Source organism: Bombus pascuorum, chromosome 7 (genome assembly GCF_905332965.1).
Source record: "Bombus pascuorum chromosome 7, iyBomPasc1.1, whole genome shotgun sequence".
In the NCBI taxonomy this organism is placed as follows: Eukaryota; Metazoa; Arthropoda; class Insecta; order Hymenoptera; family Apidae; genus Bombus; species Bombus pascuorum.
The window spans coordinates 713589-729184 of NC_083494.1; the positions used below are offsets into that span (position 1 = coordinate 713589).

Genomic DNA, 15596 nt, shown 5'->3' on the forward strand with positions numbered 1-15596 from the left:
ATTTCATTATCATAATAAATTATTCATCTGTTTGATGTTACATCTATATCAGAACACGTATGATACAATTCATCATTTCTTGAGTTCACACCGGCATAGGTTTTTGTTGAGTTTAAAATAGGGCAGGCAGTTATCTTCGTCATAAGCATTGTTCTTTGTGCTGTCGAGGAAACAGAAAGGCATCTCGTTCCAGCAATCTGGACGCATTGAAAACTATATACACAGAAAGACAAGTAATTAGAATCGTAAAGCTGCATTAAATGTATCTTATAAATGTAAAATTTATATGGTAATTTTGCAACAAACGAACCGTATCTCAAAACAGTTTCGAATAATACTTTTAACATCCAAGTAAAAGGTTAGAACGACACTCTTAATGTCTAAATGAATGCTCGAATTGTATGAATATTATATCGTACAACCATTAAAATACAAAGAGTTATTTTAGCATAAAATACGAATTAACAATTTATATTACATCTTACAACTTTACCTTAAAATTTTCTAATATTTAGGCTAATTTTTTGCACATGAATGAACTTGTGGAAGTAAGTCGTTCGTTTCTTAAGAATTGAAAATATTAATTGCGTACGAGCATAACGAAATTAAGAAATTAGTAAAAAGAAGACTCGATTAGTTTGATTTCCAAGAGGCTGACATGAAACACCGCAAACACGATTATGTGTGTAAACGGAATTGGTTTAATCGTAAGTTAGGTATTGATGTTTTGAAATAGAGAAGATTAGATATGCTAGGAAAGGTATATATCTTTTCACACTTGGTAAAAACAATTATTAAACGTTACAAAAATACGATTAGTTGTAGAGCTAATTGAAAAAAACGTATTCTCAACAACAAGTGTGAAAGATTACATATTATATACAGTAGATTAAGTGGGATTTATTAAAATACTTTATAATAACAGTTTCTATCGTTGTAACATATTATCTATTATCCTACACTGTATATTAAATCGATCACGATTATTCGTTTTTTCGTTTTCTTAGGAAAATGTTATTTTTCGCGAACACAGACAGTATAAAATCCTGAAAGGTGTTTCAAGAACGTAAAAAAATCTAGCAAAGAATCGTAAGTAGCGATATGGGTGTTTAAAATGTTACACGAACAAAAATACAATGCATCGCACATTTACCGTATTTCTAATTAATTCTACTACTATTGAGAACAGTTGCGCACGATGCGCACTCTATTTATTGCTCGACCTACTAAAATCCGAAGAGGAAAAATGTTAAAATTCGATTTAACGATCGAAGATAATCGATAATAGATATCGTTAGAAACTAGGCACAAGGATAATACATATAATTATAGCTCTTTATAGGTTTTGCAGGCTTCTCTAAATTAAGACACTAGAAATGAACGATATTAATAAACGATACATTTCATATTCATGTGGCACGTAATTTAACGCCTTTGTGAAGTATAAAGCATTAAAAAGCATAGAAAACGATATTACCTGACAATGATCGTAAATTAGCACCATTTTGGACGTCGACACACAAGTGTTAACATTTTTATAATAATGGCGGCCAAAGTCGCATGGAAGTTTGATATGCAATTCGTTGGCAAATCTAATCGAGAAACTCGAATGATCGTGTGTCTCGTCGACTTCTGTCACAGGTCCATTGCTGTGTACCAATGCTGCAATAGTTGCGTTCAACTGGGCCTGATCATAGTGAGTATATCCATTGCTGGCAAGGATTCCTGGCACAGCAATGCCCATGACTAACAGCATCGAGACCAGGAACATCATGATCAAGTGTGCACTTAACTTTCCAAACATCGTGTCACTCGGTCTGTCACTCAACAACTTATTTCTAGTTTTTCCGTGTTATATATGTATTGTAGTTATTACTTATCGCCATGATAAACTACGTATCTTTGTTCATTGAGCGGCGATATCATTTTTTAGGTTTTCTTTCTGCTTTCTTAACGACAGCATTGTAAAATTATCTATCAAACGTTAAGTTTCGTCTGTTATCATATTTTATTAGTCGATAAAAATTCTTTCTCAATTGCGGAAATGACAGATAGATGTCGTAAACAAAGATTAAAATAAATCTTTTCGGTAAAATAATAGTATAATAGTTTAATCTATTTCATCATCTGTCTATCGTTTCAGACCGAGCATCTGATTTTTACTATTTAGCTGTATTTTCTTTGTAATGTACACACTCTGATTCCAGTAACTCTAAGTCACGCCGATATTTACTTGACGTCTCGATTAATTTCATCTTATGATCTAACTATTGCTTATAAGTGATTCATTCGACGCTACGAAAAGAAGAGATTCGAAAATTTCAGTGCAAGTATTCTTCGAACCGTAAAACAAATGCTGCATAAAAACAAACGGTACTTAGGTCTGATTTGTATGGAATTTTGACGCAAATGCAACACGGTCGAGTTAAATTGCATTTCCTTCGTCACTGAAATTATTTATGTACAAGATTATTCAAACTCTACTTGTAAATAGGTACTCGTAATAGGAACATTTTAAACAATTTGTAAGAAAAAAAACAATTAATACGCGATCTATTGTGTAATTGCAATCATCGCTATTTTGCAGAAACGAACAACGCTAGACTGCAGATTTTGATACAATTTCATATTTTTGATAGCTCAACTAAAGAAACGGAACACCTGCATAAAGATTTTCCATTAATGCATGAACATCCGCTATCTAGTTATCATATATGTATTTTCAATCTCATGAATTAATTTCCAACATTTGATTTAATTGAAAAAGTAATTCTGATTCGTTAAAGCTAAGTACAATTAAACATTTTTACGAATTACAGATAAATACCGATTAATTTCGTTAAATGAAATTTTTCAAGATACACGATTTATATTATGTATATGTGTTTTTAGCACGGTTCTTGTAATTATTGGAAATATTTGAAATATCTACGAATGAAAGTCTACGGCTCTCTACTTTCTACTACTACAAATGAGCGTCTAAGTCGATGTAAGTATGTATTTACTTTGAAGATGAAAAATCTCACAATTGCTGTATCGTTTTCAGCGCGTTAAGTGTAACAGCGCGTAAAAGTGCCACCTGTTACTGACTTTATCGGCGCGACACCGTTAGAGACGATGACATTGGTTACGAGCTCACGTGCCTACATCTTTACTGCTAGAACTTTTCATTCATCGATTCCTTCAGATACCTACTCTTACAGTCATACGGTGTATTCGTGTCAAAAGTATCTCAATTAATATTATAAGTACTTAAATAAACGAGGCATACGAATCAAACATATAATAGAGAAGCTGTAGCATTCGTATAAAATACGCAATGAGAAACATTCTTGAACGATTACAAACGAAAAGCGTGGTTCTGAGTAAGTCTGACGTATCATGCTATCATAGCAGTTCTGTGACAGGCGCACTGACTCACCGGCTCTCCAGCTAGTATTTGTCAGACCGTGATACGATCGGGTCTGTTTCGCGATTGTAAACTTTAAATGTTGAAATTTATGTCTCGTGATGATCTATTGTGGTATTTGTGCTTGTATTTGTATAATATGATGCTAGTGAAATTATTTATTGTATTTATGTGAGTGCTTCTTTTGTATATTTTCTTATATCCAAATAGTTGTAAAGAAGAAACAAGCAGGTGTTTATCATTTACCAAGCGCGGTAAGTGTCGAAAACAATTCATATTTACTTTTCCAACCTTGATAATCGTATACATTGTATAACCAAATGCATTGTAATTGTTTATTTATTTCGTCTAAACATTTTATTAATAATGAAATAAATATGGACACAAGATTTTTCTAAGCGAAGGTAAAACTATATAAACATTGTTAAAAACTATTGGTGTTTATATAAATTAGTATTAATAATAAATAAAATGTTATTAACGAAAATAAATTTTCCAAAAAATATGTATCTAAGGTTATAGTAGGATAGTAGACCAAATATAGAATAGATTTATGTATTTCTACAGAAAAAGATTAATTCTTTGTTTTAATGTAAAAAGAAGATTAAGCATAAATGGAAAAAAACAACCATTGAGTAGTTAATTTTATTTCTTCCATATTCTAAATCATCACCGATAAACTTTCTCCATTTTTATATCATACACAAGTCTAAGCATGTATGCTAAGCCTATAAGCTCTCTAATAGTAAATGATTGAAATAATACCACAAGTAGAAGAACTATTTCTAAATTACTATTATATTTGTCTATTTAGTTTATCCTTGAGTTTAAAACTTAGATTGTTTCTCTTTCTGATTTTAAAGAAGCGATAGGAAATTACAAAGAAGAGAATTTAAAAAGAATAAGAGTACGATCCATTAAAACATACAATTGCAGTGAAACATTCCATTACGCTGTTGTAAGTTGTAAGTTATTGTTTCAACGACCAATACTGATAATTTTTAACTAACAGTTGCAATATAATGGTGTTTCAAATAGTCTAAATAACTTAATTTAAGACTACCTATTTTATCACAAATATTAAATACTTAAAATGATATTATACATACATGTATATACAGTTGAAAATAATATAAATAATATCAATGAATTGTGAATGAGATAATTGGAACTCTGGGGCAATATGTTAATAAAATTGTAAAACTCATACAAACTCATACGTAAGTACCTTTATCATATTAGGAATGATTTATGTTGCTCAAACAAGAGTTTAGTAAATATATACTTCAAAATAATTTCATTCATTCATTGTCAGAGGAATAAATAGAGCAAGAGTTTAGTTTCTTGTTAACTAATTGGTTACTAGATTCTATACAAAAATTATAGCGTGAACTTCTTATTTTTCAGTTATTAAGTTTATAAGATATCTATTAGTACGATAAGATAAGTTTGCCTTGATAAGATTATACCCCATTTGTATTGTGATTGCCTTTACCATAGTTTGGTAGAAACTATGCATTTACTACATAAGGAAGTAATTTCTTACATATTTATAGATTTGTATAAATTATATATAGTACCCATTATATTTCCAGTTTTGAATAAATTTTTGGGTAAATGTATTGAAACATTAATAAAGGAGATGTATCTCTTAATTACTAAAATAGTTTGTTGTATGTATAATAATTGTTATTTGCTTTTTAGATTTCAATTCTAACAATTATTGGATTGAAATATTTAATTTATAATTATATTATATTTGATCAAGTTCAAATTAATTCAAATTTATTTTGTATGGTTAGGACTGGATCTTATACAAGACATTGTACTCTTATTAGTTATATCAATATATTATATATAACAGTTATATAAAAAGGTATATTTATATCATTAGAACTGATTACATTATATCATTGAAATGTTAAATAGATTGCAAATTAACAATTACATGTAATCTGTATAGTATATCCTTTGCCAATTGTCTTTTCTCATTGCATACCTCATGACGGATAGGGAAATAAATAAACAAAATTTTTAATAAAATATTTAATGAAAAAATCTATAATATACATATGGGTAGGGTAAAAACATTGCTTGTATACTCCTAGAACTTTCATGGAGATAATTATTTATAAATTGTAATTTATTACTTGGTTGTTTTTTACAGTTTTTTTTTTTTTTTTTTTTTGTTTTCTTACAGATAATCTTATTGAATTTCATTCGATTAAATATAGACTAGATTAATCTTTCTATAATACAATCATTATATAAACAATGTATACCTATAGAATACATGATACGTATATATTTCTTAATTTTCTTACCGTATAACTATAATGCAATACAAAGATATGATTACGCAAATACTTTATATGTATATTATTGCATGTATGATCCAGATGTTATAATTGTTCGGGAAAATTTAAAGTAAACAGTACGAAAGACTTTTTCCCTAAGGGAATAAAATAGTACGTAAAAAATTTTAGCTAATAGAAGAATATTTTGAATAAAAATATCGACTTTTATTTGAGGCATATTACTAAAAAAAAAAAAAAGTAGTAGTAAACGATACGTGTAATTTAATTTAAATTCATTAAATTCATTAAGAATAAATTATATAAAAGCGCAGTTTAATAAGACTTTTGCAGTCATGATTATATCGTTTAAGTTTCCTAATATAGGTAAATGCTTTTTTGTTTTCTATATCAGAACAGGATCTTATTTTGATTATTATAATGAAAAATTATTAAAATTTTTATTCTTATTAGATTAAAATAAATAATAATTTTATATTTGAATATATGAATTTACATGTGTATATATATATGCATATTTTTTTTAGCTTCACATGCAATGTTTAAAACGATGACGAATCATAATTCTTGAAGAAATATTAACAACATTGAAAGACCGGTTATCTGTGTTTAGCACGGTATAATTTGTTACCTTGAACTCAATAAATTGGACGAGGTGGAATATGCCTTGAAAGAAATAATTGTCGCTTAACGTTACTTTGCTATGTAAGAATAGATGCAGTTCGTTCGTCCTTTATTATACGCGGTTACTGGAATATTCTCCCGAAAGATATCTTCGATAAAAACACTTTTAATAAATTTTGTTCTGACAGAAAGAAAAGGAGAACAATTGTGTATATATTTATATAGAAAAGGCAGGTCTCATCGATTCCAACGACTTTGATATACATACGTATGTTATCAAGGTCAGTGTCATAATAATAATCACAATCTCACGTATGTATATATTGCAATAAAAACGTCAACTCGGTAAATGTATACAGTTACTAACTATATAAACTATAGATATAAACAAAAGACAAAGATTAAGCTTGAGTTGGGTAAATTGCCGTAAATGCAGATGTATGTAATTTTGAGCGAATAGAAGCAATGCTGAAACGACGTCCGAAGGGAATTTTGATTTCTGCATCGATACAAGTTGATTCAGATATTCATTCGTCGATACAGATTTATATACATCGTAACACGTATCGTGAAACGTAGATGTCGATGTCTGCTATGCATAGGTGAGCCGTCATCGATGCGTTCGCGTTACGTTTACGTTTTCACGTATCGTGCTCGTTATGTACAGTGGAACTTTGCTTATCCGCACCTCGTTTATACTTTATGCAAACCAGTCTTTGTTTAACTATACTGTTCAGTTATATGAACTCATAACTGAGTCTATTATTCGAACGATCTGTCCCTCCACATGTCCGGATAAACAAAGTTCGACTGTATTTCTCCTTTGATTATTTGAATTATTGAAACAAGCCTACTCAAATATACTTACCAACTGCAAATGCTTCTGTGGATTCTATTGTATTTATGCGTATACAGAACATTAAAAGTATTTCATATAACGTTTTTAAAACTAGAGCTAAAGAACGGTTACATATATATATATGCAGGATGTCCGATTCGAAGCTTTGCACGCAGTTGTCCTCCGAATTATTCATCGTTTCTACATTGTAGCAATCTTTTTGCCTAAAATAAGCAAGTATCAGACGACTTATAGATTGATGATGATACAGAGCGTGATTTCCACTGATCGTTTAATAAATTTTTCAAGGAGTAGCATAAATAAGACATAACAAATTTTCAAACATATGGCCAATGCAGAAAATTTTATTTTTGTTTCAGATGTATCATTGGCAGAGTCAAAATGTTAAAGTTTCCGGAGTGGATGATATGGTTTTGCTCCCGAAAATTACCGAGGATGCTATTACCGAAAATCTTCGAAAAAGATACATGGATGACTATATATTTGTATCCTTAAATAATTGTTATAACAGCAATAATTCTTTATTCTAAGAAATATGTCGTTATACGTATTATATGTATAATTGTAATATATAGTATAATGTAATGTTTAATATATATGTGTTAAAGAATCTTATATTAAGATTACGGTAAAAAATTTAATAATGTACACGTATATAATACACCGAAGCTTCTAGATATTTGTGGAATAAGATGGCCGAGAGGAAATTTATGGTTTTAAGAATACATTATCAATATCAGATATGTAAACTCTTGGTTTAAGGAAGTACGAAAGATTAATAGTATAAAAGATTAAAAGGTTAAAGAAAGAGGTACTATTTTTAAGCAATGATACTTTCAACGGCAAATTTGTATAAGAAAAATTATAATAAACTAGAAAATGGTAAATTAACCCTTTCGTTGCTGAAAACGTCATGAAACGATCTATGTTACTTTGTTACGCTTCTGATTTTAATGTTGCAAATAAGATCATATTAATTTCCTTAATAACTATTAGACATGTATTGGTCCTGTATTAGTATCGATTAATCCTTTTAAGCAAATGCCATATTTTGGAGATAAGGAAATAGAAATTTACCAGGGTGCGGTAAGTAACAAGCAATATTTACGTAGTATCTAAATTATAAACGTCACAGCCGTATAAAGAGATCTTAATTTACGATACTTGTGATTAAATCAATTTTCATCTGTTTCAGGTACCGTATGAAAATCCTCCACATATTTATGGATTAGCAGACAATATGTACAGAAATATGTTAATCGATAAGGAAAATCAATGTGTTATCATCAGGTAAAATATATGTCCTTGCATGAAAATAGTACTTCTAAAACAATTATTTCACTCTATGAGGTTCAAAATATCCCAAGTGCTTAAATTTCCTTAGCTGATTAATAATTAAAAATAATTACAATTTGAGAAGAAAGATAACATATAAAATGAAAAAGGCAATGGACATATCGTTACTTTAGACGAAGATATCGTTTTTGTTGTTTTTATACGTATTTATATGTCCCGTTAATGTTTAATAGTTTATATACATATACGAAGGGTCTATTAGTGCGTTATTGATCGTAGGGAGATCTGTTGTCTGAAAATTTGATACAGCACAGGCCCCAAAACGCTGGCTTGGAGCGCATCAGCTTTTATAGGCTACGACTTACCGTTGCAATCTGCTATTGTAATTCATATGGAAATATCTTTCGCTTAAACAAAATATCAGTAGCATACAGGTGTATAGTAGGTAGCAAGTAGTAGGTAGTAGTTGTACATGAGACTATACTTGATTTATAAAGTAATCCTTTGCGCCAAACGCAATATAAAAAACCTTGGCTAATATCTATAAAGGCAGCTGAAGATATCTTGTTTTCTTCAAGATTATTTCCTATTTCGTTCACTATCCGATGTATTTGCTCCATCTCAGAATATTGCTATCGGAATACAAACTGATACTGTGGAATGAGATTATTATTGTGAATCACAGGTTTTAGTCGTTTCACGATAGAAGAACGTTTGATAATATTGCGAGTAGACAAATTGGTCCTACAAAAATACGAATCATTTATCATAGCTTGGAAATACATAAATAATTCGTTATTAAGAATAACGTTTAAGCGCACGTAGAATAGATTTTTGACAAAACAGTGGTTGCCCTCTTTGTTTCTTAAATTCAATACGGTCTTTATATCTGCTACGATTGATATTAATAATTTTGTAATTTCATTATATAATTTTTTCCTCTTTCTTCGTGACAAATTGTAAGTTGTCTTTTGTCAAAACTAGTATACTTTCCGATTCGTGGCACGTTAAAATAAAATTTCTTAGTATATTATAAAAGTATCGGTGTTAATTGCTTCTAGAGTTAAGTATACAAAATAATTATACATAGAAAGTAAGTCGAATCGTTCGTAAGGATAACGATCTTAAAAATAAGGCAACTTTTTGTTAAAAATCTGTCGTACGATTAAAAATTATCGTTAAGAAGAGATAGCTTAGGTATTTTCAAGCTATATGAATGGTTCGTATTTTCGTAGAATAAATAATCATGATATTTAAATCATTCCCTCTGATACAAAGCAGCAGATACAGAGATAGTGCAATGTACGAATAATAACGTATGTAACTGTGCACTGTACTGATGTACATACAATATGTACTTCGACGTATTCTTCGAAAGTCTAGCAATTTTACCCTCGCAATACTAAATAAACAATAATATTTGTAGTCGGCAGAAAATAATGCGTAATCGAATTATTTTATTTATTTCCATTTTACAGTGGAGAATCAGGTGCTGGTAAAACAGTTTCAGCAAAATACATTATGTCATACATCGCGAAGATTAGTGGTGGTGGTACACACGTGCAAAAAGTAAAAAACGTCATTTTGGAATCTAATCCTCTTTTAGAAGCTTTTGGCAATGCGAAAACTGTGCGGAACAATAACAGTAGCAGATTTGTACGTTTCATTCTAGATTCCTTTTATTTTATTAAGATTATTTATTTTCGTTACTTATTTTATTTATTTTATTTTAGCCATTAGTTTTGTCAATAATTTAATTGAAAATAGAAAATAAATATCCATAGCAAAATAAGCAAGCATTTTTTAAAAATATATTTCTTTCAGGGGAAATATGTAGAAATGCAATTCGGTCCTAGTGGCCAACCAAGCGGGGGAAAGATTTCGAACTTTTTGTTAGAAAAATCGAGAGTCACTTGTTATAATATCGATGAAAGAAATTTTCATGTATTTTATCAACTTGTAACAGGTGCAAACCAGCAAATGAAATGTAAATATCAAATAATCTTTCTTATTTATCGTTGGTAGGAAAATTACAAATTTATTTTTTGTATTTTATTTAATCATATCTCATGTCTCATACAAGGTATTCACTCTAATGATCTGCAAAGTTTTTTTCGTTACGAACCGCAAAAACCTGAATACTTTCCTTTTCTGTTACCGTTTACGGCGTGTGAAATTGTAGAGTTTCCGTTTTAAGATAAGTTATCATTAATTTTGCATCGTATAAAGTACGAATGACTCATCAACGTCTTACGAGAAATAACGAACAAACTATACACGTAGCGTTTGCAACATGTTGCACTAAAAAATTGTTCATTTATTTTTAACGTTATTTTAAGTTGTACGTGTTGATATTTGCTCGTATACCTTTTTCACATCGTATGATAAATTTCCTACGAAGAAAAGATTGGTCAATCGTATATTTTACTCATAAACCGCATTTATAAGTAGAAACTTACAGGAAAGTTACAGGAAACTTTTTGAATTACACATTTCTTTCCACGTATTGTTCGTTAAGCGCAATTAAGAGAGAGATATAACTTGTCTGGGCTGTATGGAGCATTATTTTCACTGCTACAAATTTTTGGTATTACGTGAACAAAAATTGTTAGGCTTTTGGCAATATAATATTTAGAAAGAATCGTGTAACTTTACTTTAGAAAATTTTACGTAATCTTGAATTTTGTCATGAAAAAACACTATTTCAAGAATGTTTACTTCCTGTTATTCGTTTTAATAGAGATCTATTTTTATTAACTACCTTTTTATCGGATTTTTTTATCTTATATTGAACTTTTATATCGGATTACATGACAAAAACATCATGCAGACCGATACAGTGAACACCACATTGTATAGCATGACCTTGACGCGATACAGGCGGAGACAAAAATAAATGGACAGATAGAGCGAAAATAAGTATGAATGAAGTTTCGTTGAATACGTCTGTATAAAAAGAAATCTAAATATTAACTTCAATTATCTATTAAATAAACTATGTACCCTAAGGATGTATAATAAATAAAACTTAATTATATAACAGTAGTGCTAGTTTAATTAAACTTCATTCATACCTACTTCCATCACTTATCTATTTATTTTTATCCGCCACTGAATAGTTGTCGTTTCTATGCTCTATGTATGTAATCTTTTATTTTTCAGCTGAACTTGGATTGGTGGATGTTGATTATTACCACTACCTCAATTATGGCGAAGGGCATAAAGTCGATGACGTAAACGACGTTCATGATTTTGAAGCAACTTTAAAAGGTAAGAATTTGCGTTGCCTATTGTGCGAGTGTTGCAAGGATTGCAGAAACTGAGGTTCAAGGATCATTTAGGTATCCGAGGTTCATGCAATTTTGAGTAATTTAGCGAACAGGTTCTTGATAAAATAACATTACTGTTATGAGATAACGAATTAAAAAGTACATATCGTTGTTTCTAGTACAAAGGTATAAAAGTATAAAAATTCGAAAACGGTCAAATATTTCAAAAACAAAAGTTCTAAAAAAAGAATGTTTCAGACAAAAGTTTTGCTCATAAAAGTTATATCGATTTATTTTATTTATATTATTTACATTGTTTATATTACGGTCGTAATATCCGTTCGACCTTGAATAGATGGATTAAGGTTTTTTAAATGGGATATTTTTAATCAAAATGAACTTTTCATTTTTAAAAGTTTCGCGAATACTATTATTAGCGAAAGGTTTAATGACGATGGATTACAGTGACAAGCACTGTACAAAAATTATTTGTACATAATCCCAATGAAGCGATTTTTCTAGCAGACCCCTGCATCTGCTTTCAGTTTTCATGATATTAATTTTTCGTAAGCGTATGAAACTATACAAGTACTTATTGCACTGTAAGCGATCACAAGTTGAACAATAGTATCGTTGGCTGCAGAGAATTTCACTCCAAATGAGAGGAAGTAGCGAGATTGTTTCCTGGAAAGAGAATCGACATACCTGGAGGAATAGAACGAGAAAATTCTCTTATCTTCTCCAAAAAAATTTCTGAATGGAGTGAATGTCTTAATGAATTACATTTACATTAAGAAAAAGAAAGGAAGAAGAAAAGAATAAAGAACAAGCATATAAATAATATGTATATGTACTGAAGATACTACAATGTAGTCGACCGTAGGTCTTATTTTGAATCGTTAAAAGAATCATATTATATCGCTAGAAGTGCGACTTCTAAAATAAAATGAAAATGATAAAACTTTCAGTTCTCACAATAATACGATAATATCTCGTCCACTGATAACAGTTGCTAGTGTTTAGAAATTTATTATTATTTATTCTTACGTTTACCCTTACCTTAAATTATCGATTGTTATTTTATTCGTTTCAGCATTGAACATAATGGCGATAGGCGATTCCGAAGTAACTGATATTTTCAGACTCGTTGCGGGAATACTTCACATAGGAAATATTCAATTCGTCGAGAACGGAAATTATTCACAAATCGCTGATAAACGATGTAAGTACGGATTAATGAAAAAAGTTATAGTTAAAGATGGAGACCTTGGAAGTTATGACCTTGTTGAAAACAAATTGTTTGCAGAATAATTAAGAAAATAGTCCTCTTTTCTTCGTGTATACATAGTGGCCGAACTGATGATAGTAGTACAGTCGAATTAACATCTTTTCGCATATTTTTACTTACTATCATTAAACCACGGGTGAACCTAATATCATTTCGGTCACCGCACATATGCATACTATATTCTAAATATGTGCAGGAATACGCGAAATACAAGTAAAACAGCAATCTTTAAGTCATTAAAAAGTAGATATTGTGTTAAATATACAGTTATGCATGTATATTTACATATACGTATACCTTATACATGTTCGGTTATCAAAGGCAAATTTCAAGCTATTTAAAATGTATCTTTCTTTCCCAATCAGTGTTATGACTTATATTGTTATTTGTAAAATGTTACTAACGATATAACCAGTAGTTAACGCATTGATGTTTATTTTGAATCCATGAATTCGTGCGATATACGTGTACGAGGCTTGTAACTTTTTTTTCGTTAATTATATTTTCTCTACTTGGAACTTGGAACCGAAAGAATGATAAACGTTTTTAATATAATAGTAATATGCAGTCACGATTGTTATGAAATAGTAGCAAATCATTCTACTCTAAGAAATGAATAGGAAGAAACAAATTTTCAAGTTAAGCTTTATATTATAACGTAATACGAATAAGGTTCTATTTGTCTGTATGTTTTTTGGTGATACCTTTTTGAAAACTTGCAATTTTCTTATATTGCATGTGTCTATGTACAAAAATTTATCAAATGTATTTGGATATGGCTACTTCCGGATCGCACGTGAGAATAAGGGAAAAATGTAGAATAAAATTTGTTTACAAGATGCTTCGTTTCTGAGACAAATAAATTTGAAGATTTATCATACGCGTGTACTGGGTCGATTCTTAATTAAAATGTATGTAGACTTTCGTGACTGTCTATATCTGACTCACTGCATACGATACAATGGGTTAGTTGCTTGGCTGAATAGATTAGATTATTAATACACGAAACGAAACATTTATTACATATCGTCTATATATTTCAGATCTTGATTTTCCATCCCATTTGCTGGAGATTTCAGTAAAGCAGCTATCTCAAAAATTGATATCACGTCAATTTGAATCCAAATGGGGAAGTCAATCTGAGAGCGTTGATGTTACATTAAACGTAGAACAAGCTGTCTATACTCGGGATGCATTGGCGAAGGATATCTATGCTAGACTCTTTGATTATCTGGTTAAAGTAAGTACATATATTTCTACGCTAACAATTTATCAATTAATTAGTTTTTCATGTCTTAGAAATATTTTATCCAATTGAAATCTAAATTTCACACAGTAGTTGTTATATGCGTTTGATTTGTTATAACGTTCATAATCGATTGAATTTTACAATTTTTCAACAAGTACAACATTTAAAATATTATATTTCGTTGGCACGTTATTTAGATTTTATACTATAAAATTTATGGTAATTTTTATAAAAAAAGCGGCAAGTATTTATATCAAAGAATATTTGATATTTAAAGAAATCCTTAGAGCCTCCATTATCAGAATATCTTCCTTGCTCTCTGAACATTCATTCGAACAAACGAAATTTAACATCAGAAAAGTGATAGTTCTATTATTCGAACATTTTCTAGTTCTTTTATTGGTAATACAAATAGTTTTTCATTTCGTAAAGAAACAATGAATTTTATTGCTTTGTTATTATATACTATTAGACTATAAATTTATTTTTGTAGGAGGAAGATTTTAATTTTTAACTTAAGATATTATTTTTTAAGTTTATAACTTTAGTGGAAAATAATTTCCATAATAAATTTACTCTGATCAATTCCGAGCTTAACAAAGGATAACAGTTCGCTACGAATTCATTGACATCTACCTTGCAAATCTGAATATTTTGATGTTACTTGGCATTTCCGTATGTATACGTATTAATTAATTGAAGATTTCGGTTTCAAGAAACAAATACAGTTCTCTAATTTTATGTATATATATTCTACCACTATCTTAGTAAATTTTAATGTCAGAATTTACAAGTAAATTAAAATATTAACTTCTGTATGAGTTACCTTGTATATTAATGTTTGCAGAAAATTAATTCAGCTATGGAAACCAATACCGAGGGTCTTGAAATTGGAATTTTGGATATTTACGGATTTGAGATTTTTGAAAAAAATGGTTTCGAACAATTTTGTATAAATTTTGTGAATGAGAAACTGCAACAGATCTTCATAGAGCTCACTCTAAAGGCAGAACAAGTAAGTACGAATTTTGTTTCAGATTCTTGGTATAGTTTAATAATTTTTTATACTAAACTATATAACTATAACTACAAGTTTAGATAAACTGATTTTTATCGTTGGTGAATGATTTTATAATTTTGTTGAAACTATATTATAATTTTATTATGATTTATAATTAAAATAATTTCAATGTTCATTGATTTTCGCTTATTCGCAGATATTTAAATATTACAATTCATTTGTTAACGTTGCATACGATACACAAGATCTAGAAAAATATATCTTAA

At 29.5% G+C, this 15596-nt stretch overlaps 2 protein-coding genes across 5 annotated transcripts in view; one reads left to right on the top strand and one right to left on the bottom strand.

Moving 5' to 3' along the window:
• Positions 1-26: 26 nt before the first annotated feature.
• LOC132909038 (uncharacterized) lies at positions 27-1845 on the bottom strand. Its single transcript, XM_060963633.1, has 2 exons — positions 1478-1845; positions 27-213 (listed from the first exon to the last, which is right to left on the bottom strand). Exons 1-2 carry the CDS (start codon positions 1802-1804, stop codon positions 73-75), a joined length of 468 nt encoding a protein of 155 aa, XP_060819616.1. The 5' UTR covers positions 1805-1845; the 3' UTR covers positions 27-72.
• Positions 1846-3143: 1298 nt separating this feature from the next.
• Positions 3144-15596, top strand: part of LOC132908976 (unconventional myosin-Ie-like) — a 36149-nt gene continuing 23696 nt past the window's right edge. For 2 of the 4 annotated variants that reach the window (XM_060963478.1, XM_060963481.1), the window contains exons 1-10: positions 3393-3663; positions 7567-7692; positions 8204-8293; positions 8403-8497; positions 9982-10159; positions 10328-10490; positions 11666-11773; positions 12866-12994; positions 14104-14300; positions 15157-15324. In XM_060963478.1, coding sequence (XP_060819461.1) covers positions 7567-7692; positions 8204-8293; positions 8403-8497; positions 9982-10159; positions 10328-10490; positions 11666-11773; positions 12866-12994; positions 14104-14300; positions 15157-15324 — 1254 coding nt within the window. In that variant the 5' untranslated portion in view covers positions 3393-3663. Of the gene's footprint in view, positions 3366-3392; positions 3664-6251; positions 6630-7566; positions 7693-8203; positions 8294-8402; positions 8498-9981; positions 10160-10327; positions 10491-11665; positions 11774-12865; positions 12995-14103; positions 14301-15156; positions 15325-15596 lie in introns of those variants that run through there. The other 2 variants (XM_060963479.1, XM_060963480.1) reach the window with 2 other exon arrangements.

What these genes read in the sequence shown, in the direction of transcription:
- LOC132909038 (XM_060963633.1), bottom strand. Translation starts at nt 1,804, where the DNA reads ATGTTTGGAAAGTTAAGTGCACACTTGATCATGATGTTCCTGGTCTCG. An exon ending in TAATTTACGATCATTGTCAG is followed by an intron (nt 214 to 1,477) that starts GTAATATCGTTT and finishes CTGTGTATATAG; the next exon opens with TTTTCAATGCGTCCAGATTG.